The 24576-nt window shown below is 43.4% G+C and overlaps 1 protein-coding gene and 1 long non-coding RNA gene across 6 annotated transcripts; both read right to left on the bottom strand.

Moving 5' to 3' along the window:
• Positions 1-1069: 1069 nt before the first annotated feature.
• LOC126106909 (protein FAM177A1) lies at positions 1070-24516 on the bottom strand. The gene is made up of 4 exons (XM_049913326.1): positions 24234-24516; positions 24002-24127; positions 21771-21935; positions 1070-4042 (listed from the first exon to the last, which is right to left on the bottom strand). Exons 1-4 carry the CDS (start codon positions 24288-24290, stop codon positions 3857-3859), a joined length of 534 nt encoding a protein of 177 aa, XP_049769283.1. The 5' UTR covers positions 24291-24516; the 3' UTR covers positions 1070-3856.
• On the bottom strand, positions 4159-5315 carry LOC126106911 (uncharacterized). 5 transcript variants are annotated; one of them, XR_007523422.1, is made up of 2 exons: positions 5043-5315; positions 4159-4916 (listed from the first exon to the last, which is right to left on the bottom strand). It is a non-coding gene; the product is annotated as an uncharacterized LOC126106911 (long non-coding RNA). The 5 variants fall into 5 exon arrangements; XR_007523421.1 differs by having other exon boundaries at positions 4159-4937; XR_007523418.1 differs by having other exon boundaries at positions 4159-4958.
• Positions 24517-24576: the final 60 nt, after the last annotated feature.

Consider the following 24576-nt stretch of genomic DNA (forward strand, 5'->3'; position numbering starts at 1 on the left):
ATAATGCGCGCGACAGGAATGCACAAGCTAGCCATGTGTCCCTTGTGAGTTGGAGTTCGAAAAACGTTGTCATGAAAGTAGATGTGCCCTTGTCAGCAGTACATCTCAACAAATTAAATATATCTAATCATAACACTCTTTTAGGATATTTGTACTTTCGTAATAATATCGACCATTTTCTTCATTTGTGTAGCCTGTTGATAATTAGTTTATTAATGCTGATAATGTGCATGCAACAATTGAAATGCTTTTTCTCATCACGGTGAAACAATTAAAGCATTGTTATTTGTGACTGCTTTTCGACTGTTTCTAGCTTGCAGTGGAAATGTGATGTTCACATGCATGTAGTACAGTGTGTCGTATTACATTATTACATCAATATCCAAGTAATCACAGTGAGACTTCTATACTTCAGATCTTGGACACTTTTTACCAGGAACACAAAAGCAATTGTCATGCTGCCATTCTTTCTGTGACCGTCCAACACATAGGAGATGCCAATCAGACTGCACTGCACTGTCTGTGACTGTACACAATGACTGAATGTGGGACTACCCAGCAAACACTAAGCTGTTTGATAGGTGCCCTGATGTTATTTTTGGCACGGTCGTCCATTGATCGGAATGCCATATTCCGTGCAGAACACTATCATACATACATACATACGTACATCTGTTTAAAGTTTAAATGATTATATCGCGAATTAGACACAGTATGGGAAAATAGTTTATTGCTTTAATTTAGGATACTAGTGTATTTTAATTGTCATGTATGTGTACAACGTATACCAATCCTAATACTGTGTGTATTTTGATGTTTTTTTTTCCACATGGGTTCTTTTTTGTTCTAGTTTATTGTTTTAATTTCTCTGCAACTATTTTCATAAATCTATGTTGCCCGAGAGTCTTTGTTACAAGCAGTTTACAGTAACACTTTTTTTTTTACCTGCTCCATACTTTAGCCCCTCCTACACATTAAAGGATAGATTTAATATGTGCACAAACATACATACATACATACATACATACATACATACATACATACATAACAAGCTCTAATCAAAGAAATCTTTCCGAACACTGAGTTACAACATTTTATTTGTATATAATGATTGTTACAAACATCAAAAAATACAGTTCAACTTTTTTTATACAAATATGTCAAATATACATAAAATTTGACAATTCACCTTATATACATACAGTATAAGGTATCTTTACATAAGCATTTTGTCTGCAAAACACACACACACTCCCCAATTTATTCCACACAAACAAGTGGTATACGCAACTGCAGAAAGGTTAATACTGTTGGGACTCCCATTCATTCGAACAGCTGCACGTATTTTCTTAGACAAAAATATTGTTAATAAAGATGTGATCGCATTGAATAAAAGCAAAATCAAAATTCAACTACTTATTACAGAAAGAGCTCGAAGTTATTGTCTTTACTGCACAAGAGTCCCACACTGAATACACGCTATTTACTGTCATAGTGGATCTGTCTCAAGCTGTCACAGTTCAGAGCACTCCCTGTAGATGGTACCAGTAAACTGATACTCATTATGTGTGATACATTAGAAATTTTTACTATACCTAATTCTAATATTAATACAAAAACAGCAGTTTCTAGTCCCACACAAAAACATGCAACCACAAGACAAAAAGCATGGTAAATTAGCCACTGCTCAATATCAATTACAATTTTCTTTGTATATTTAGATTGAGAAACGATGGCCACTGATAAGCAGAATTAGTGCTTTTTATTAAATGAGATCTCTATTATATCCGACTCAATAAGTGTATTAGACACTTGACAGTCTTCATGCTTAAAGCCCAAGAGAAAATAAATTGTCGAAGACACGACATCAGAGAGGCCACCAGCTGTACGATGTGCAAACTGCTTCCTCCAGAAAGCTTCAAATAAGCAACAAACAGTACCTACCATCAGGCACGAGGCTCAACTTCTGTGACAAACGTCTCCAGTCACCTCATGGGGTGTGGGTCAGATCATCATCATTTTGTGTGAGAAACTAAACAAATTGAAATGCATTTCCCACTAGCACTGTCACTATCCTCGCATTGTAAAAGTAAAAGGTTAACTAGATAATCAGAGTTTTGAGAGTGACTCTCACATGTAACTGACTATTTGCATTGAGAACATGGGTACCATGTTTGGAGCACATCCTTACAGAGGCATCATTTCTGTAATATGCCCTCCATCTTTACAGTGAAAATAAATATATAAATAAATAAATATAATAAAAATTAAGGCAATATGTAACATTTTCATAACTTTGAAGGGGGCAGTGATAGGAATAAATTAATGGTAACTGTAAGGGTGGAAAACCTTGTGTCATGTCACAATTCTCTTTGATGCTAAAACATTTCTCATAATAAATAGATTTATGGGGCGGGGAGAAGAAACATCTGTACTGTTAAATTATACCGCTTTCTGTGGAAGTTGTGTTATGTATCTCGGTTCATTAAAAATACACAACTTTATTCTCCGCAAAATGGTGTCATATTTTTCACATAAAAATACAAAGACTTAAAGAAGCATATGAATATTATGGTAAAATTTTGAAACTGATTATGTAGGATTGATTAATTTCTTGGACATGTGTGTTTATTTCTTGAACACTTTCCACAAATTTGGAAACAAAACTTAAAACAAGGAAACTAATGTGCTTGCAGGGTAATTGATTTTATAGGTGTGAGGAAGAATAAGCATGAACAATATGTATATGCATACAACTTTCAAGACAAGATAATGGAGGCAGTTTCTGAGTATAACATTCTGTAATCATATACATAAAAAACAAAGATGCTGTAACTTACCAAACGAGAAAGCGCTGGTAGATAGACACAATGTAATCAATACAATAAACTTAGAAATTGATTAACAGCTAAAATTTATATTTTTATAAATAAAGTACCACCGTAACAACGCTGAAAATGTGAACAACGGGAAGTGTCACTTGCAAGGGTAAGGATTTCTTAATCACCTTTTTTAAAAAAAAAGAGCTACATGTCTTAATAACAGCAGTTCCCAATTCTGCTCTCAAGAATTAATATACGAATGAGCTCAAAATTATAATTAAAATGATTGTATGTAAGTGTGCTTAAGTAGATCATTTCACTTTATAAGGCATTATTTACTTGATTTTAAAATTTTAATACATTTCATCCCTTGTGGAACTCAATAAAGTGAAAAGAGGAAACAGCTACAGTCTCAGGTACCTAGTAATGCATTTTATGACAAACTCACTATCAGCACAATGTTAGCTACTGTTACATTATTCTACCTGACAGATTAGCACAGACCAAAAATTTGTTTAGTTAATTATTTTTCTGTAAAAGATAACACCTTCAGTTCTGGGCTATACACTAAACAGAAGAGCTAGCAAACTAATCCACAGGTGTGATGTTTAAAGATTTCCCGGCATACTGATTGTACTGTACTGATTGTAATCCACAGATCTTCAATTCATGTCGCTTCTTATGTTTGTACTACTTCCTGTCAATTTGTAAACAAATACTGAGCTGACATTAATGTGTATTTTTCCCCTCTCAGAGCACATGCATTACAAATTAGGTTCACACAAAAAAGAACATTTTACATAAAGAAGTTGAACAATGCGATCAGTAACCATAAACAGATAGTTATTTTTTAAATTAATCAGAGGCAACAAGCACAATGCATAGTTTGCAAGTAATGTAAATTCCATTTTCTGTACAACAAGGCTCACCATGCTGTTACCGTTACAGAAAGTCTCCTCGCCCGTACTGCCAAAATCCATCAAGATGTCTGCTCAGTCCAGAAAATTATGGGATATTTTCGATGAAACAGAGCATCAATATTTCTTGGGGTCTTCTGATCCTGCAACAGAACTCAGTGTGGCTGTGCCCTTGCCAGAGTCACCACCTTTCAGCGGTAGTGATGCCATCTGCATGTCACCACTCTTCTCCAGAATATCTTTTGAGCCACTCCCTGACCATCCACCCATTTCCAGGTCTTGTCGTTTCTTTTCTTCTTCTTCCTACATGGAGGAGTTCCGTCAGATGCTTTATAACAGGTATTTGTTATTTTATTAATGAAAAATTAGTTACAGAAGTGTCTGCAATCAGGCCTTAGCACTCCGAGACAACATGGGTCGTGTGTGTGTGTGTGTGTGTGTGTGTGTGTGTGTGTGTGTGTGTGTGTGTGTTCGTTTTCTAAATCTGACTTGGGACTTTCTTCTATTATTGGGTAGTGGAGCAAGTGGTTACTAGAAGGTTAACAGGAAAGTGCGTTTACCTACTGATTTGAGACCCAATGCTAGTGAGGTTTGTCCAGAGTGCTTTGTGGTGGAAATAACACTAGTTGTGCGAAAGGCAGGTACCAGGAAGAATCCGAGAAGTGTGCTTTATCAATGAATGGTGGTGGTGTACAGAAGACTGATGAATTTTCCACAACTGCCCTCACTTTTGGACTCTTGCTTGGTACAATTAACAGACAAATTGGAGAAAACCCAAATAAGAACTGTGCATTTCATCACAGGCATGTAAACAGCACCACAAGAGTTAAGCAGAGGGAACTGTACTTTTTTTAACTTATTTATTCAAATTTCAAGAACAAACCTTCAAATTTCAAGAACAAACCTTCAAATTTCAAGAACAAACCTTCAAATTTCAAGAACAAACCTTCAAATTTCAAGAACAAACCTTCAAATTTCAAGAACAAACCTTCAAATTTCAAGAACAAACCTTCAAATTTCAAGAACAAACCTTCAAATTTCAAGAACAAACCTTCAAATTTCAAGAACAAACCTTCAAATTTCAAGAACAAACCTTCAAATTTCAAGAACAAACCTTCAAATTTCAAGAACAAACCTTCAAATTTCAAGAACAAACCTTCAAATTTCAAGAACAAACCTTCAAATTTCAAGAACAAACCTTCAAATTTCAAGAACAAACCTTCAAATTTCAAGAACAAACCTTCAAATTTCAAGAACAAACCTTCAAATTTCAAGAACAAACCTTCAAATATCAAGAACAAACCTTCAATATCCTTCAAAGTACTCTCCAATTGCACTAATACACTTATCTTTTATTCAGGTTTTCAAAACACTGTTTAAATTCATCTTCTGTGATGCTTGACAGTACCTCTCGTTTTATCTTCACTTCCGCAACATCAGCAAAATATTTTCCTTTCACATATTTTGATTCTAGGAAACAAAAGAGTCACATGGGGCAAGATCAGTTGGGTATTGGAAGTGAGGAAAAGGGGTCCTACCATTTTTGGTCAAGTTCAATGTAAGCAGGGGCATCGTCACACTGAGGGGGGGGGGGGGGGGGTGGGGGGTGGAAGGGAAGGGAAATAATAATAATAATTAGCCACCCGACTGCCACAAATAACGCCACTTCCGCAGCACACTGCTGTGCAATGTTTTCAAAACTTCCAAGTACAAAGCTTTCCTGTGGTCAGGCTGTGGAAGGACAACCAGAACGAGGTTTCTTAATTGACACTTTACCATTTTTGAAACAGGAAAACCACTCAAACACACTAATTTTCCCCATAGCATCATCCTTGTGCACCATTTTTAACATTTCAAGAGTTTATGTTCCACTTTTTCTTAGTAAAAATCGAAAATTCACTGCTGTACACTGTTCACAAAAATTAGTCACTGCAAAAATGGTAATTGCACAGAACAGTTGTCACTATTAATTCTGCCGAAACTAGTCCTGACCTTGGGCACTCAACTTACCGAAATCTACAATGTTCCCTCTGTGCTCCTAGTGACAAAATGTGGCGCTACAAAAGCTCTGCTTACCAAAAATTATTTTTGTTTCTTCTGGGTACCCCTTGTATTACTGCATCCTAAAGACACCTCATATCAGCAAAATTCCAGCTTATACAGAGTACTGCCAGCTCTTCTTTTTCCTCTAGTGCCACACTTCAACAGGACAGGCAGAAAATGGGAGAGTAGTATTGGAATAGATGTACATTCTGACACACAAAGGCACCTACCAGAGAATAAATCTGAGCCAGTGGGTGAAAGACGTACCTTGTTGGTGCTAGATCATTTTCACTATTTTGACTGATGAACTAATGCTGCAATGTTTGTCTGTGGTACGCTAGTCTAGAGGTCAGGAATTCATCTACGTGAAACATCTGTGCATTTCACTTTTTTTTGTTTTGTTTTAAATACAACATGACTCTTGGAATTTTCCACTGTGTCAAACCACATGAGACATGTATGTCCAATTCAAAATTGTAGATTCTAATTTTTTGCTTACTCTTCCATCAATTGTGTCTTTCTTAGTGTTTATCATACTATTGTGTGTGTTTTTGAACATTTGTAAATGCAGCAAAAAATTTGTACTGTATCACTCAAAATTACTTTATAGAAACTTTTGGTAGCAGTATCCTCATTTCAAAGCAACTCTTCCCTAGTTTTATTGTCTATGTATGTGGAAAAAAAATACACTTATTTTCAAGAATTTTCAGATGGTTACGTGTATTTAGGGCAACATATTTTCTGCTAAACTGCTAGTTAGAGTTGTACTTTGGCAGGAAGATCTTGTTAAAAAATAGTTTTCCCCTTATTACGGTGTAGGTACTTATGTGATTAGTGCAATATTTTCACATTTCCCCACTCCATGATCTGTTGCTTCTGAACCAGTGTTTGAAATTTCATGATTGGGAAGTAAATGTAGATCTTATGTATTAAACATCTGTATTGCAATATTCTTTTTTACACATACTTTAACAGTTATAATGCATTCCATTTCCCACTCAAAGATTAGTTAATACTGTTGATATTGGTTTTGCATTAAGACTTTCTTTTGACATTGTTACACAAATTCGATTTTGAAAATTTTTTGAAAGTTATGCTCACTAACAAAATTTTCAAGAAATCTGCAGATTTTATCCCTTGTTTTCTCTTTCATTATTTACACAAACCAACTGGTTGGGTATTGCAGTTTCATGTCTTAAAAGACACTTGCAATCCCTGTTGTGTAATAGACATTGGAATTAAAACAGTATCAGTGGCACTAGCTTAAATTTAACTGTGTAGTGTTCAGATAAACATCGCACGAGTCAGAATGCAACACACTTTGAACGCTGTTCGTGGGCACATGGTGAACTAGAGTGATTTCCAGAAGCTTAAGAACAGCAGCTAAGGAGGGAGGGAGTAACATTACAGTTCAATGTCCCATCAACAATGAGATGATTAGAGAGAGCATGAGCTCGGATTAGGAAAGGATAGGGAAGGATATAAGACATTCCCTTGTCAAAGGAACCACCCCAGCATTTAATATAAGTGATTTAGGGAAATTTTTATCTGGATGGCCAGACAGGGATAAAAACCGTCATCATCCTGAATGTGAGTCCAGTGTGCTAACCACCACACCACCTTGCTCATGCTCAAGTGTGTCAGACAAAATGTCAGGCACTGTTTACTGGGGACACCTGTAGTACTATCCTCTCCAAAGAACACTGCATTCTGGGCAGCAAGTACAGGATCCAAGCACTTCTCATCCACTCTACCGTAAGTGGCTATGGTAGAACTAGGTGCCTTGTACAGGGGAGGGAGGCACCCGTGAGAACTCAGGAGGTTACACCTGACCCCTTAATCAGTATCTTCCATTGAAACTGAACTTGAGCCAGTGAAGCTCACTTCACCTATTGATAAATTTGCTGTATCCTGTCTCAAGGTAGGCAAACACAAATGGGTTTGCTAGGAGTTTGAACACATGGAAAATAATAATACTTCTTAGGTTGGTTGGTTTAATGATTATAAAGGGACCAAACCATGAAGTCATCAGTCCCTTTTACCTGGAACAGGCAAGTCAACAGAACTGCACACCAAAGACGGGCTTAATGCGCACAACTCAGGACAAAAAACACCGAGGTCTACCAAAGGCCAACAGAGCCTAGAGAAAGAAACGAGGGAGAAGAAACAGAAAACCCCCCTTCACGAGTAAACCGTGTAACCAGGTCAGCCACTGAGGCATCGTTCGTTAACACTAGGGGTAGCGAGTCGACAAGTTAATAGTCTGCACCAGGGCAGCTAATGAAGGACACCCGTCCAAAATGCGGACCAGCATCAAATGAGCAGCCCGATGACACCGAGATGGATTTTCACAACGGATTAGACGATCACGAGTCAGCCGAGTGCGGACGATGCAGAGCCAGCACAGAACAGTGGAGTCCTTGCGAGAGGCCCCCACGGTAGACCTCCATAAATTCGTGGTCTCCTTTATCATCTGTAGTTTGTTTGGCAAAGTCAGAGCATGTCATTCTGTGTTCCTGATACTTAAAATGGGATGTGTGATGGGTGTAGGTTAGACCGACGGTGAGACAGTACCTTGCAGCCCTTCTGCTAATAACGTTAATACACCCTTCATTTGTAATGTGTTTCTACGAGCTTCAGACGAGAGTGACTTATTTTCAGTTATCTGCATATTTCCTAGTTTACTTTCATAATTTCTTACATGTTTAAATGCTCTTTACTTTAAAGTCATTAATTTCATGCATGTTTATTTATCAGGCACAGTTCCACATTTGTTAACTGTCTAGTGTATATGTTTGGCTGTCTTTAGTATGGATAGGGACTGCGATTGCTGCGTACAGATTCGAGCTCAGTTGGTAACCCTTTGCTCACAGCTCCAGGCTGTGTTGGCTTCCGTCACACGGCTTGAAGCTGTTGCCAATGGGCATTCGGGGAGAGGGAGGTCAGACATAGGGATCTGAGGGAAGTCGAGTACATCCCACATATCCCCCCCCCCCCCCCCTCCCCCCGTTTGGTCTAATGCTGTGATCGCCCCAGTTACTGCCTGCGCTAAGGCTGACCTCTCACTTGTGGTTGAGTGGGAGGTCATTCCAGGGCCTGGCAGAAATCTGAAGACTTCCCATGGGGCTGATCAAAAGGTCACCCCACTTTGTCTGACAAACAGGTTTCAGGTGCTATATGTGGCTGATGATTTCGCAGAGCCAGATAAAGATGCTCCTCCTGTTCCAGAGGAAGTCGGATTTGCTAGTAGTTGGAAGCTGCAATGTTAGACAAATAATGAGGCTTCTTAGGAATATGGCTGCAAAGAAGGGGAAGGAGTCCACGTGCAGCCATTCCAGAAATGGGAAAGGTCTTTCTGGAAGCCATGAAGAGCACAAGGTGCTGCCAGCTGTGGGTGGTGGCTCATGCCAGTACCAAACAATGTGTGTGACTTCGGATCTGAAGAGATTCTCTCTTGTTTCAGCTGGCTAGTTGAACTAAGCCTGTGGTCCTTTGGTACAGAGACAAGTTGAGGGACTGAATCAAAGGCTCAGGAGGTTCTGAAATAGTGTAGGCTGCAGATTCCTTCGACTTGCGTCACTGGGTAGTGGGTTTCTGCGTTCCGCTTAATAGATCAGAAGTCCACTACAAACTTGAAGTGGCTACATGGGTAGTGGGGACTGTGTGGAAGGGACTCGGTGGTTTTTTTAGGTTAGAGGGTCTTGGGAAACCACAAAATGAGTGTCAGTCTAGAAGGATGCAGGGCAAACACAGGAAGGTAGAGATAGCAAAAATTGATATTGTAGTTGTAAATTGTCATAGCTGCATTGGAAAAGAACCATAGCTCCAAGTGCTAATAGAAAGCACTGAATATCAAAGCGTACAGAAAATTGGCTAAACTGGAAGTAAGTTGAGCCGAAATTTTTCAAAGGACCTAATCGTGTTCAGAAACGACAGATTTATTACAGTCAGTGGACAAGTGTTTACTGCTGCCAAAAGTAATTGTGGTGAAATTGAAGTGGATAGTCCCTGTGAGTTAATGTGGGCTGAGGTTATACTTGACAACCAGAATAAATTAATGATTGGTTTGGCTCAGATGATGGAGTTGCTGAACAGTTCAAAGAAAAATTTGAGTCATTTCAAATAGGTACCCCACTTATACAATATTAGTTGGTGGGGACTTAAATCTGCCCTCGATACGTTGGGAGAAATATATGTTTAAAGCCGGCAGTAGGCATAAAACATTGTCAGAAATTGTACTGAATGCTTTCTCAGGAAATTATTTCAAATAATTAGTTCAAGAGCCAACATTACTTGACCTACTAGCAACAAAAAATCCTGAACAAATACAGGGCATCATGGTGGATACAGAGATTAGTGACCACCAGTTGTAGCAAGACTGAATGCCATAACATCAGAACCCACCAAAAATAAATGCAAAGTAAATTTTTTAAAATTTGTTAGACACCTATCCAAGAGACAGTCTACACTCCTTCCAATCTGACTAAGCATACACCAGATGTGGTTTGAATTCAGGGAAATTGTATTTACTGCAGTTAAGAGTCTGCACCACAAATTAATAAGCAATGAAACTGATCCCTCCCTGGTCCACTAAATGGATAAGAACACACTTGCGGGGGGGGGGGGGGGCCAAATTTAAAAGAATGCAAATTCCACAAGATTGGCGAAATTATACAGAAATTCGAAATTTAGCACAAATTTCAATCAGATGCTTTTAATATCTTCCACAACCAAACTGTCTCAAAATCTGCCAGAAAACCCAAAGTGATTCTGATCATACGTAAAGTACAGCAGCGGGAAGACACAATCAATACCTTCACGATGCAATAACAGTTGTTATGTCGCTGATGACAGTGTCACTAAAGCAGAGTTACTAAACTTTTTCTGAAACACATCCACCAAAGAGGCTAACATAAATATTACAAATCTAGAATAACTGCCAACATAAGTAACTTAGAAGTAGATACACACAGCGTAGCGAAGCAGCTCGAATCGCATAATAAGCGAAGGCTTTCAGTCCAGACTACATACGAGTCAGGTTCCTTTCAGAATATGCTCATACAATAGCTCCAATCTAACAATGACATACAACCACTTGCTCATCAAAGCATTTTAAACTAAAGATTGGAAAGTTGCACAAGTCACAAATATCCAAGAAAGGAAACAGCAGTAATTCACTGAATCACAGACCCATATCACTAACATCGGTTTTCAATAGCGTTTTGGAACATATTCTGTATTTGAACATAATGAATTATCTCTAAGAAAAAGGAGCCCATCGGAGCACCCCTCTTAGATTGTTTGTAGATCATGCTGTTATTACCGTCTTGTAAAGTCATCAGATAATTGAAGCCAACTGCACAATGATTTAGACAAGATATTTGTATGGTGAAAGAAGTGGCATTTGACTCTAAATAATAAAGTGTGAAGTCATACACACGAATACTAAAAGTATTCCCCTAAACTTTGGTTACACAATAAATCACAAAAATATACAGGTTACGGATTCAACTAAATACTTGTAGATTACAATTATGAGTAACTTAAATTTGAACTTTCTGGCAGATTAGAACTGTGTGCCAGACCGAGGTTGGTTGGTTGGTTGGTTGGTTGGTTTGGGGGGGATTAAAGGGACCAGACTGCGACGGTCATCGGTCCCTTTTTCCAAAAAAAAGGGAAACCACCCAAAGAGAATAAAAAACGAACAACAGGAAAGACGTCAGACGACACAGGACAAGAAATACTCCTACAGAGATCAGACGAAACAAATTAAAATCACACAGAGTGTGACAGTGGTTGGCCGACCATAGAGATAAAAAGGAAAAGCCAACCACCGAGAACACATTAAAAACTCAGCGTAAAATCGTAGGCCAATGGCCAGAATCAACACAAAAGGGCAGAACAAACACTCAGAGTAAATAATAAAAACCCCCTGCCTGAATAAAACGGAAAACTAAGTCAGCCATACCAGGGTCATCCCATAAGAGGGCAGGGAGCGTATCAGACAGCGCAAATGTCTGCCTGACCACAGCTTAAAGGGGGCAGGCCAACAAAATGTGGGCCACTGTCAAAGCCGCCCCGCAGCGACATACAGGAGGGTCCTCCCGGCGCAGTAAATAACTGTGTGTCAGGTGGGAGTGGCCAATGCGGAGCCGACAAAGGACGACAGAGTCCCTGCGGTTGGCTCGCAGGGATGACCGCCACACAGTCGTCGTCTCCTTGATGGCACGGAGTTTATTGGGCATGATCCGATTGCGCCATTCAGCGTCCCAAAGCGCAAAAACTTTTCAGCGGAGGACTGCCCGCAAATCAGTCTCTGGGAGGCCAATGTCCAGAGACTGTTTACTCGTGGCCTCTTTCGCCAGGCGGTCAACATGTTCATTGCCCGGGATACCGACATGACCGGGGGTCCACACAAAGACCACAGAGCGGCCGCAACGCGCAAGAGTATGCAGGGACTCATGGATAGCCATCACCAGACGAGAACGAGGAAAACACTGGTCGAGAGCTCGTAAACCGCTCAGGGAATCGCTACAGATAACGAAGGACTCACCTGAGCAGGAGCGGATATACTCTAGGGCATGAAAGATGGCGACTAGCTCAGCAGTGTAAACGCTGCAGCCAGCCGCCAAGGACCGTTGTTCAGAATGGTCCCCTAGAGTTAGCGCATACCCGACACGACCAGCAACCATCGAACCGTCGGTGTAAACAATTCCAGAGCCCTGATACGTGGCCAGGATGGAATAAAAGCGGCGGCGAAAGGCCTCAGGAGGGACCGAGTCCTTCGAGCCCTGTGCCAAGTCGAGCCGAAGGCAAGGGCGAGGAACACACCACGGGGATGTACGCAGAGGCGCCCGGAAAGGAGGTGGAACTGGGAAAAACCCAAGCCCGCAGAGAAGCTCCTTGATGCGTACGGCAATCGGACAACCCGACCGGGGCCGACGGTCTGGCAGATGGATGACTGACTGCGGGAACAGGACACGATAATTTGGATGCCCGGGCAAGCTAAAAACATGGGCAGCATAAGCGGCCAGCAAACGTTGGCATCGGAACCGCAGTGGAGGTACACCTGCCTCCACTAGGACGCTGTCCACAGGGCTGGTGCGGAAAGCACCAGTGGCAAGGCGTATCCCGCTGTGGAGAATTGGGTCCAGCACCCGCAACGCAGATGGGGATGCTGAGCCATAAGCTAGGCACCCATAATCCAGGCGAGACTGGATTAACGCCTGGTAGAGCCGCAACAGGGTAGATCGGTCGGCGCCCCAGCGGGTGTGGCTCAAACAACGCAGGGCGTTGAGATGCCGCCAACACGCTTGTTTAAGCTGCCGGATATGAGGCAGCCAAGTCAACCGGGCATCAAAAAGGACACCCAAAAACCTGTGGGTCTCCACCACAGCAAGAAGTTCGTCAGCAAGATAAAGCCGCAGCTCAGGATGGACCGTTCGGCGCCGGCAGAAATGCATAACGCGGATCTTGGCAGCCGAAAACTGAAAACCACGCGCTACAGCCCAAGACTGCGCCCTGTAGCTGACGTTCAGCTGCTGCAATGCTAATAGAACTATAGTAAAGACAGAAGTCGTCAGCATACAGGGAAGCGGAGACAGAATTTCCTACTGCCGCAGCGAGACCGTTTATTGCAATTAAAAACAGGCAGACACTGAGGACAGAGCCCTGGGGTACCCCGTTCTCCTGGACGAGGGAGGAACTATACGAGGCCGCGACTTGCACGCGGAAGGTACGATACGACAGAAAATTTCTGATAAAGATCGGCAGAGGGCCCCGAAGACCCCATCCATGAAGCGCAGAAAGGATGTGATGACGCCATGTCGTATCGTACGCCTTCCGCATGTCGAAAAAGACAGCGACCAGGTGCTGACGGCGGGCAAAGGCTGTACGGATGGCCGACTCAAGGCTCACCAGATTGTCGGTGGCGGAGCGGCCTTTACGGAACCCACCCTGAGACGGAGCCAGAAGGCCCCGAGACTCCAGCACCCAATTTAAGCGCCGGCTCACCATCCGTTCAAGCAACTTGCAAAGAACGTTGGTGAGACTAATGGGACGGTAGCTGTCCACCTCCAGAGGGTTCGTTCCAGGTTTCAAAATGGGGATGACAATACTTTCCCGCCATTGCGACGGAAACTCACCCTCGACCCAGAGACGGTTGTAAAGGTCGAGGAGGCGTCGCTTGCAGTCCACTGAAAGGTGTTTCAGCATCTGACAGTGGATGCGATCTGGCCCGGGAGCGGTATCAGGGCAAGCGGCAAGGGCACTCTGAAATTCCCACTCACTGAATGGAGCGTTGTAGGGTTCAGAAGCGTTGGTGCGAAAAGAAAGGCTCCGACGTTCCATCCGCTCTTTAATGGAGCGGAAGGCCTGGGGGTAATTCGCAGAAGCGGAACTCATAGCAAAATGCTCTGCTAAGCGGTTTGCAATGACGTCGGGAGTCAGTACAAACTGCTCCATTCAGTGAGAGCGCAGGGACGCTGGCAGGGGTCCGATAGCCGAAGACCCATCGAATCTTGGCCCAGACCTGCGATGGAGTGACATGGAGTCCAATGGTGGACACATACCACTCCCAGCACTCCTTCTTGCCTTGGCAGATAAGGAGGCGGGCCCGCGCACGCAGCCGTTTGAAGGCGATAAGGTGGTCCATGGAGGGATGTCGCTTGTGACGCTGGAGCGCCCGCCGGCGATCTTTAATCGCTTCAGCGATCTCAGGCGACCACCAAGGCACAGCCCTCCGCCGAGGGGACCCAGAAGAACGGGGAATGGCAGACTCGGCGGCAGTGACGATGCCGGCGGTGACCGATGTAACCACCGCATCAATGGCATCAGTTGAGAGAGGCTCAATAGCGGCAGTGGAGGAGAACAAGTCCCAGTCAGCCTTATTCATAGCCCATCTGCTAGGGCGCCCAGAAGAGTGACGCTGTGGTAGTGACAGAAAAATCGGAAAGTGGTCACTACCACACAGGTCGTCATGCACACTCCAGTGGACAGATGGTAAGAGGCTAGGGCTACAGATTGAAAGGTCAATGGCGGAGTAGGTGCCATGCGCCACACTGAAGTGTGTGGAGGCACCATCATTCAAAATCAAGAGATCGAGCTGCGACAATAAATGCTCAACGGTGGCGCCTCGACCTGTTGCCACTGACCCACCCCATAGAGGGTTATGGGCATTAAAGTCGCCCAGTAATAAGAAAGGTGGCGGCAATTGGGCTATCAGCGCAGCCAGGACATGCTGCGCGACATCACCCTCCGGTGGAAGGTAAAGACTGCAGACGGTAAGAGCCTGCGGCGTCCACACCCTAACAGCGACAGCCTCTAAAGCTGTTTGTAGAGGGACAGACTCGCTGTGAAGAGAGTTAAGGACATAGATGCAGACGCCACCAGACACCCTTTCATAAGCTGCTCGGTTCTTATAATAACCCCGATAGCCACGGAGGGCGGGGGTGCGCATTGCTGGAAACCAAGTTTCCTGCAGAGCAATGCAGAGGAAAGGGTGAAGGCTGATAAGTTGGCGGAGCTCAGCTAGATGGTGGAAGAAACCGCTGCAGTTCCACTGGAGGATGGGTTTGTCCATGGCTGAGAAAGGCGTGCCGGGACTGGGACGGCAGATTACGCCGCTGGGTCACCTGCTGCCTCCGATTGAGCACCCGTGCTAGTGCTATTGCTTTTCACGGCGTCTGAGGGACCGGCGAGATCGAGGTCCTCAGCGGACGCCAGAATCTCCACCGCGTCCTCAGACGCAGAGCTAGAAGGTTGCGATGGGGTGGCTACCACCGCGCGTTCCTTGGGCTTAGAGCTGCTCTTCTTTGATTTCTCACGCTGCTCCTTGGGTTTAACTGGCTGGGAGGGCTTCACCGATTCAGTCTCCGGGACTGAGGAGGATCGGGAAGCCCTTCGACCTGCAGATTGTGGGCACTTACGCCACTGTCGATCGTCAGCCTTCCCGCCGGTGGAAACCTGGGAAGGGAGGGACCCAAGGGACCCCTTGCGAGCGTGAGAAGCCGAAGAAGTTGGACACTTCTCCGGCTTAGAAGCGGGGACCGACGTCCCCGATGGGGGGGATGGTGTTGCTCCTGAGGTAGGTGGCACAGGAGCAACCCGGTGTGTAGAGCCCCCCACTGGCAAGGGGGCAGGAGGAGTTGTACCACTCGTCGATCTGGCCGGAAGGCGCGAAACTGATGGGGCTAGCACAGGTGTTGTAGCAGCGGCGTAGGAAGTTGTCATTCGCACTGGATGTAATCGATCGTATTTCCGTTTGGCCTCAGTATAAGTCAGTCGGTCCAGGGTCTTATATTCCATGATTTTGCGCTCTTTCTGGAATATTCTGCAGTCTGGCGAGCAAGGTGAATGGTGCTCCCCGCAGCTGATGCAGATGGGAGGCGGGGCACATGGAGTATCGGGATGAGATGGGCGTCCGCAATCTCGACATGTGAGGCTGGAAGTGCAGCGGGAAGACATATGGCCGAACTTCCAGCACTTGAAGCACCGCATCGGGGGAGGGATATAGGGCTTGACGTCACATCGGTACACCATCACCTTAACCTTTTCCGGTAACGTATCACCCTCGAAGGCCAAGATGAAGGCACCAGTAGCAACCTGATTGTCCCTCAGACCCCGATGAACGCGCCGGACGAAATGAACACCTCTACGTTCTAAGTTGGCGCGCAGCTCGTCATCAGACTGCAAAAGGAGGTCCCTATGGAAAATAACACCCTGGACCATATTTAAACTCTTATGTGGAGTAATAGTAACGTTAACATCCCCCAACTTGTCACAAGCAAGTAACCTGCGTGACTGGGCGGAGGATGCCGTTTGTATCAGTACTGAGCCAGAGCGCATTTTAGACAAGCCCTCCACCTCCCCAAACTTGTCCTCTAAATGCTCGACGAAGAACTGAGGCGTTGTGGAGAGAAAAGACTCCCCATCAGCTCTCGTGCAAACTAAGAATCGGGGCGAATAACTGTTACCTCCATCCTGGGACTTACGCTCTTCCCACGGCGTGGCCAGGGAGGGGAACGTTTTCGGATCGTACTTCTGAGCATTAAATTGAGCCCGAGAACGCTTAGAGACTGCTGGCGGCTGGCCGCCAGCGAGAGATGATGTACCACGCTTCATTGCGGGTCATCCGCCCTGATGCCACCTACTCCGACCAAGGGCCCTCCCCATGGGCGCCACCCAGCCACAGCAAAGGCCACCTGGCAGGATGGCCGTTGCTGGGAGTCCTGATACCCCAGGAGGATAGGCATCTACTCCTTGGCATACGTGGGGAGTTAACGGCGCAGGCATCAGTAGAGCGATCCCTGTGTTGTCAGGGGGCTACAACCAAGAGGGTACATGGCGGCCCCACCACAACGGACTGGCTACTGTGCTGGATCTTAGGTGCAAAACTGTCCAAGGTCGTCGTCGCAGTTAAAAGAAACACTGCAGAGGGCAGCGTGGTAATCGCACCCAGGGACGTATCCCCGCCCTAAAGATCGAAAACGAGCGGGACACCATTGCAACGACGTGAAAGCCGGCTAAAGGTCTAATTGCACGACGGATACAGTGCACCATGTAAGGCGCCCTTCCCCAATTGGCTCGCTCTTCGGAATAATTTAGAAAGATGGAGGTCAAACCCGAGAGGGGACCATCACATAAGGCCAAAACATGTGAGACTCCTTTTAGTCGCCTCTTACGACAGGCAGGAATACCGCGGGCCTATTCTAACCCCCGAACCCGCAGGGGGGGAAGGGGAGGTCAAATCTCATGGAAAAAAGGGGAGAATGGAAAAATGAGACATCAATAGCAGAACCAAGGGAATAGTTGAGTCATTATAAAGGGAAACACCGAGGTAAAAAAGGGGAGAGGGGGGTCAAGAAGGCAGGGAGTTAGGATGCGAAGGGGTCTGTACAGGGAAGGGAATGAAGCCCAGGAGAGTAGAAACCGCTCGGGGCCCCGGGCATACAACACACGTACCCACAAAAGATCCGTGGGCCCCAGGGTGGGGGGAGGGGGTGTACTTCCTTAGCAGAATGGTGGAAAAGGATGGGAAGCATCACCCTATGCACTGTGTGTATGCCTGCAGGCCTCGTTCAAATGTTGAAGAGGATACTGCGGCAGCCTCTGCGGAACAGGATGTAACCAACTGCAGATTGTGGTGCACGTGACAGAATAGGTCGGTAATTCAGTGGATTACTCCTATCTGCTTTGTTTAGCAATGGCGTGACCTGTGCAACTTTCTAGTCTTTAGACACAGATCCTTTGACGAGCAAGCAGTTGTACGTGATCATTAAGTATGGAGCTCCTTTATCAGTATACTCTGAAAGGAATCCAACTGGTACACAATCTGCAACAAATGCCTTGCCTTTGATTTAAGCTGCTTTGCTACACGAAAGATATCTACATCTAAATTACTCATCTTGGCAGTTCTTGGTTAAAATTCTGGAATTCTTACTCTGTCTTCTTTCATGAAGAAATTTTGGAAAACTGTGTCTAATAACTCTGCTTTGGTTGCACTGTCATTAGGAACATTACCATTGCTATCACATGGTGAAGATATCAATTGCATCTTGCTGTTGGTATGGTTCACATAAGATCATAATCTCTTGGGATTTTCTGTCCCAATTCAAGGCAGAGTGTCACTGTGGAAACTATTAAAAGAATCTCACACTGAAATTTGCGCTAAATTTCAAGTTCCTATAAAATTTCACTAATTCTGTATTCTTTTAAATTTGCCACACTTTTTTCATAGCTTCTGCAGCAGTGTTCTGACCTGTTTTAATGTACCATGAGGGGCCAATACCATCCCTTATTAATTTGATACAGACCTCTCAGTTGCTGTCAATACTACTTTCAGTTTAGACCAGATTTAGACTATGCTTACATCATCACATTGGTAGGAGTGGAGATTGTCTTTTTTTGGAAGACATGAAGCGAATTTGTCTGCTCTGTTAAATAGACTTTTTTGTGGGTTTGTATATTATGGTGTTCAGTTTTACTACAATGACTTCGCTGTCATTAATCCCTGCATCTGTTATGATGATCCTTATTTCCTTAGGATTATTTGTTGCTAAGATGTCAAGTACGTCTTTGAAACCATTTTGTACTTTGAGTGGCCTGCTGAATTAATTGTTGAAAATAATGTTCGAATATAGAATTCAGTGCGATTTTGGACAACGTTTTATGCCTACCCTTGACTACACTTATTTTTTGCCAACATATCGAGGTTAGACTGAAGTCACCAGGAACTAATCGAATGAGTGGGGTTCCTATTTGAAATGTGACTTATTTTCTTTGAACTGTTCCGCAATTAAATCATCTGAGTTAGGGGGAAAGGGGGGTGGTTGTAAAAGAAACCAATTACTAATTTATTCTGGTTGTCAAATATAACCTCTACCCATCCTAACTGTTAGGAACAATCTACTTAAATTTCACTACTAGTTAAACTACTTCTGACAGCAATGAACACTCCACCACCAACTGTATTTAGTCTATCCTCCCACAACAAAGTGAGGTCCTATGCAAAAATTTCGGCTGAACTTATCTCCATCTTTAGCCAGCTTTCTGTACCCATAACGATTTGAGTTTCAGCACTTTCTGTAAGTGCTTAGAGCTTTGGTTCTTTCCCAATGCAGCTACAACAGTTTACAACTACAATAGTTATTGTTCCTAAGTCTACTCTCACCCTATGTTTGCACTGCACTCTGAGACTGATGCCCTTTCTTAAGTTTCCCTGAGACCGTCTCATCAAGGAATCGTCCAATGCCCTTGTAGGCACTTCTGTGTGTAGTAGACCCCTGACCTATTGAACGGAACCCAACAACCATCACTCTGTGATGCATGTCATCGAATCTGCAACCTACATCGTCACAGAACTCTCAGCCTCTGATTCAGATGATCCACTCAGCTCTGTACTAAAGATCCACAGTCAGTCCTGTCAACTATGTCACAGACAATAAGCTCTCCCCTCATCTCACAAGCACGACTGCTTGTTTTTACGTCAGCTAACTACCCGAAACCAGTGAGAATCTATTCCAACAGTGCTGACATGAACCACCACCTGCATCTCACTGCACCCTGTACTTATGGTATCCAGAAGCACCCGACTTACATCTGGAATGACTCCTCACAGCATGTACGCAGAGCATATACTATGTAAATTCCCCTCCTTGGCAGCCATTATCATCGTGGACTGCCATTATGTGCCTAAAGTTGGAACTACCAACTACCAAGAATTCCGCCCTCTGAGACTGCCCACATCTTGTAGGCTGAGAGGCTTCCCCTAAAACAGGGCAGGCAACTGCATCTGGCTCAGGATGTTCATTGGACACAGACGATGCTTGAAATCAGTTCAGCAGATGAACCAGGGAGGCCCTTTGATCTTGTTGTAAAGCTGCATCACATGTAATAATGTATTTTAAACAGAACTTAGTTTTTATAAGGCTATTTTAGGGCCACTATTGTTTCTCATATGTATATTAGATTTACTTTCATTCCAATTGAGCCATAGTGAGGAGGTCCTCCAGGATGTAGAACATGTCAGAAAAACAATAATACATGACAAATATTAACAACTCAAACAAATAAGCTAATGTACCATTCCACAGGTCCCAAGTGGAACGATAGTCTTTTTTGAATGAACAAGAACTACTATAATACTTACTTACAATGAACACATTACTGCACTGAAATGATGTAGAAGTTGGATTACACACACACACACACACACACACACACACACACACACACACACACACACGTTGTCTGTAAGCTGTTCATTTAATGTATAATACTTCTGTACACCCAGTTCTAGTAGATCCACTTTCTTGCCTTTATCTTGCATATGCAAAGTTCCAGGATCCTCATCCATATCTAATGGCGGGGCGGAGGGCACAGGGAGGGTGGCAGTTTCACGAATATCCATGGCTACATCTAGCTTCTCAAAATTTATACGCTGATAAACATTTCTATGTTCTTTGTACCTTAACTTAAATGACCTATTAGTCTGGCCTACAGGGAAGTGAGGTAAAAAGAAAAAAGGAAAGGAGCAAGGAAAGATGGAGATTTGTGTTGGCAGAGGGTAGCAAACAAAGTGTGTGCTAGACAAGAACTGGGGGTAGATGACAGGATGGAGACAGGACAGGAAACTGTTGGGTGGAGGGAGTGGGGACAGTATGTTACCGCAGGGTGAGGCCTCTCCTTTTTTAGTCCCTTTTCCTCACTTCCATGTCCCACAAAATCCTGATGCTTTGCCTGTTGACATTCTAGTCCCTGCACACTTCGTCAGACCGTATTCCTCTCATCCACTACCCAAACACTACTATTCCTTCCCCTTCCCCAGCCCCTCCCGATTGCTACTTCCATCCCACACGATAGCTGTGTTCTGGCTCGAACTGTCAGAGTTGGCAGTCACGTGTGCACGAGGTGCGCTTGCTTGTGTGTAAGAATGGTGTTTGTTTCTCTTATGTTGATAAGGCTGTGGCTGAAAGCTTTGTGTTAAGTGTTAATTGTATCTGTCTGCTACTTAATGTGTGTTCTTTATGCTAAGTGGCAATCTATCTTTTCATACATTATTGCTATTCATACCTGAAGTTTCCATTGTGCGCTACTGTGTTCTGTTAAGCGTATCTACCTCACGTGGCAGTCTGCTAAAGGTGAGCGGTTGCCTTTATTTTATGCATTATTCCATCTGGGAATTTACATTACTCTTGAACTTAATGTCATTCATGGCAATGGGGGAAAATTTTAAAAAGATTTAACATTTAAAGCTGTCAGTTTCTTTGAAAATATTAGCTCACTCAGTATGCCAAATGAAGAAATACAAGAACTGGGCAGGCAGCGACTTTAGCAGTGACATTTAACATCTGTCAGCATTACATTTTTTAGCTTCCTACCCTAAAATTTAAATGAAGAGATTCTATTAAGACAATACTTTTTACTTTACATCTGGCAATATCACAATATTTAGGACACAGACTCTTCCTAAATCAGTCAATTTTGTTACCTCTCGGACCATCCTCTTGTACTCATCAATCTCGAGCTGATACTTCGGTGTAGTGATTCCAAAGAAGTCGGCAAGTGTTTCCCCCACATAGTCGCAGGCTCGCAGGGTAGTGGACCCAGCAGAGACTGCCTTGTGCCACAGCCACGGTCCCCAGGACATCGTCGACTACAAAAGAAATCGCCACACTTGTCAACGCCACACCTACACTATACGAATAGTTTACAGTGTGGTGGCTGGGTAAAAGCCTCCAGATCTGCCGATATATCAGAGAGTAGCTGATCCACTGTTTTGGAAGCTGCAGTGCCATCTAGCAACTGGAGTACACGCGGGAAGCTACCTGCCAAAATATCGGCCAATTTGGAAGATTCCACCTGGCGAATTAGTAAAATAATTTAACAAAGTATTACAGAGTTAAGATTGTGTAGCTGTAATCTCATATTAATGACATTTGACACTGAAGAGGGGCATCTACTTACTGGCCACATAAACAGGAACAGTTTGATCAACAACGTCCAATAATCGAACTTGAAAATGCGGCCAAATCTACTTATCCATCAAGTGAAAAGGGAACCATAAAAAAAGAAATACATATGGGTAATACCTGCAGCTGCCGAGAGATAGAAAGTCCAGACTGAGATGCTGATGAAGGCAAGGTTCAGGAAATTTGCCATTCACAGCCCAGAGCAGTGATATCATACGTGACTACCTGCTGGAATAGCCTACATTTAAATACCCACCCACTAGCACAGGTAGGTAAACAGTTGTGTGGGCAGTCCGACCATAGTGTATGCGACCATATTACACCACCCGAGTGGATGTGGGAAGGACTGGATGTTCAAATCCTACAGCTCTGGAATATGTCTGAGGCAGAACACATGGACAAATCTGACCAGTCCACTATGAAAGGTACATGAAGGGATCAGTCCTTGCGACCCCAGCAAAAAGCTTTCCTCGTCTAGTTATAAAATGCAAGGTGTAAGAATAATGTCAACAGTGTAGCTTTCCAGCAAGGTCACGTAAGTGCGAGCATCCCAACGTCTCATCGTCCTGCATCTTTACTACAGTAACTGTGTCCCAAACTGTCTGCATCACTATCACCTGCATAGATCTGTTGAACAGTTTATAATGCACTGAGAGAATTGGAGTACATAAGTCTGTCATTGTTAAAAAACAACACCTGGCTCGGCTCAGTGAAACACTCAGAGAAATTGCTGAGTGGTCATATGTCAGAGCGCAATAAGGAAAAATTTTTAATTGTGAAAATACCAGAAAGCAGTATGCAACCCAAATCTACAGCCTTATCTATTTCAGGGTGCTACTACATCTTTTTTCTATAAATAATTTACAAAGATCAGAAATAACAGTAGATTCGGTACCTAACTTTTTTTTTGGTCAATGGAATCTTATACTTTCTGCAGTGATTCCAAAAATGTATCTGTGGAAGTGGGAGTGTACATCTTATTCCCCTCCCCCCCCCCCCCCTCCCCACAATCAAATGCCTTGCAAGGCATCTTATTGTTTAATTCAGAGAGGACTTCATTTATGATGTTATACACAGTGAGTCATGGAAAGCTTAACACCCATTTTATTTTGTGAACAATTCCAGATATAAAACAAGGTTTTTGGCAAATGATAGTACACCAAGTAGCTTGAAATTCTGTATTGATCAAGATACTGAAGCAATTTTTTTTTAACATAATGATGTACTTGTATAACGGCATCCGAAAGTGTTTGAAAAGACTATTACGGTGACATAAGCTTGTTAACACAATGATTGAAATTTTTCGTAAAAAGAATCAAAAATATACTCTAAAATTTAAGGGCAACTCTGGCGGAATCCGTTATTGAGTTGTAAACACACTGACGCCACGGTATGTCATCGTATCGAGCCTTTCGATTGTTTACTTGTCTGGGGTGCGAACTAGCACAAGCTGGCTCATTTCTCCTTCAATATACCTTGCATGCACACGTCTACCATTGGGACAAAGGTAGACGTTCTACTTTTGTACAGCGAATAATGGCACGAGATGTATTGCCGACGAATGTGGGATGAGGCAAGGAGTATTATTCACATCTCATATTGAAGTGAATTCTACCATTATTATCTGTCAATATACATATAATATTAAGTATATAACTTACTTTGTTGTCCTGTGACCTTACAATGAAATCCGGTGTCAATTTCAACCGCGTAATTAATATAGTGATAAAGTTACAGATATGTAACATACCGGATCGACAGCCGCAACGGTGTCCGAAGTTTTCCCGTCAGATTCAGCGACACAAACCTCCTCTGCAGTGCATTCTTCTAAAATTCCATCGCTGAAATGTAGTATTCTTCTCGAGGTCTCTCTTGTCTACAAATCATACACATATTTATGACAGACATAGTCGTTCTTCTGACAAGCGCGTTTAATGAACACGTATTGTAAATGGGCGTAACCCATGACCAAGCTGTGTCACCTGTGTATTATGTGAATCCATTAAAACGTCACTGAAAGTCCCCTCTGTTTCCTCCATTGCAGCTGTAGCAAATCAGATACCAAATCACAACACTGAAAAATAAAAGGTAAAATACACCTGACTTCCGCGTATTCACACATATATAGAACTTCACAACAGTATATAATGGTCTGTGGGTCACATTAAATCCAATGATCACTATGTGACAAATACAGAATGCACAATGATCAGAGATGTACGTCATTCATCACTATCGATTATTTCCTTCTGAGTCTTCATTTATAAAAATTACCAAATAAGCAGCAACCAGTCGCAAAACCATCTTTTCTTTATTTACTTTTGC

Source organism: Schistocerca cancellata, chromosome 10, assembly GCF_023864275.1.
Source record: "Schistocerca cancellata isolate TAMUIC-IGC-003103 chromosome 10, iqSchCanc2.1, whole genome shotgun sequence".
Lineage (NCBI taxonomy): Eukaryota > Metazoa > Arthropoda > Insecta > Orthoptera > Acrididae > Schistocerca > Schistocerca cancellata.

Bases quoted from the DNA above. Each gene is read 5' to 3' on its own strand.
- LOC126106909 (XM_049913326.1), bottom strand. From the start codon at position 24,290: ATGGAGGAAACAGAGGGGACTTTCAGTGACGTTTTAATGGATTCACAT. The intron at 24,128-24,233 runs GTGACACAGCTT...TATGATTTGTAG, and splicing joins TGGATTCACATAATACACAG to ACAAGAGAGACCTCGAGAAG. The intron at 21,936-24,001 runs GTATGTTACATA...TTTCTTTTGTAG, and splicing joins CCGTTGCGGCTGTCGATCCG to TCGACGATGTCCTGGGGACC.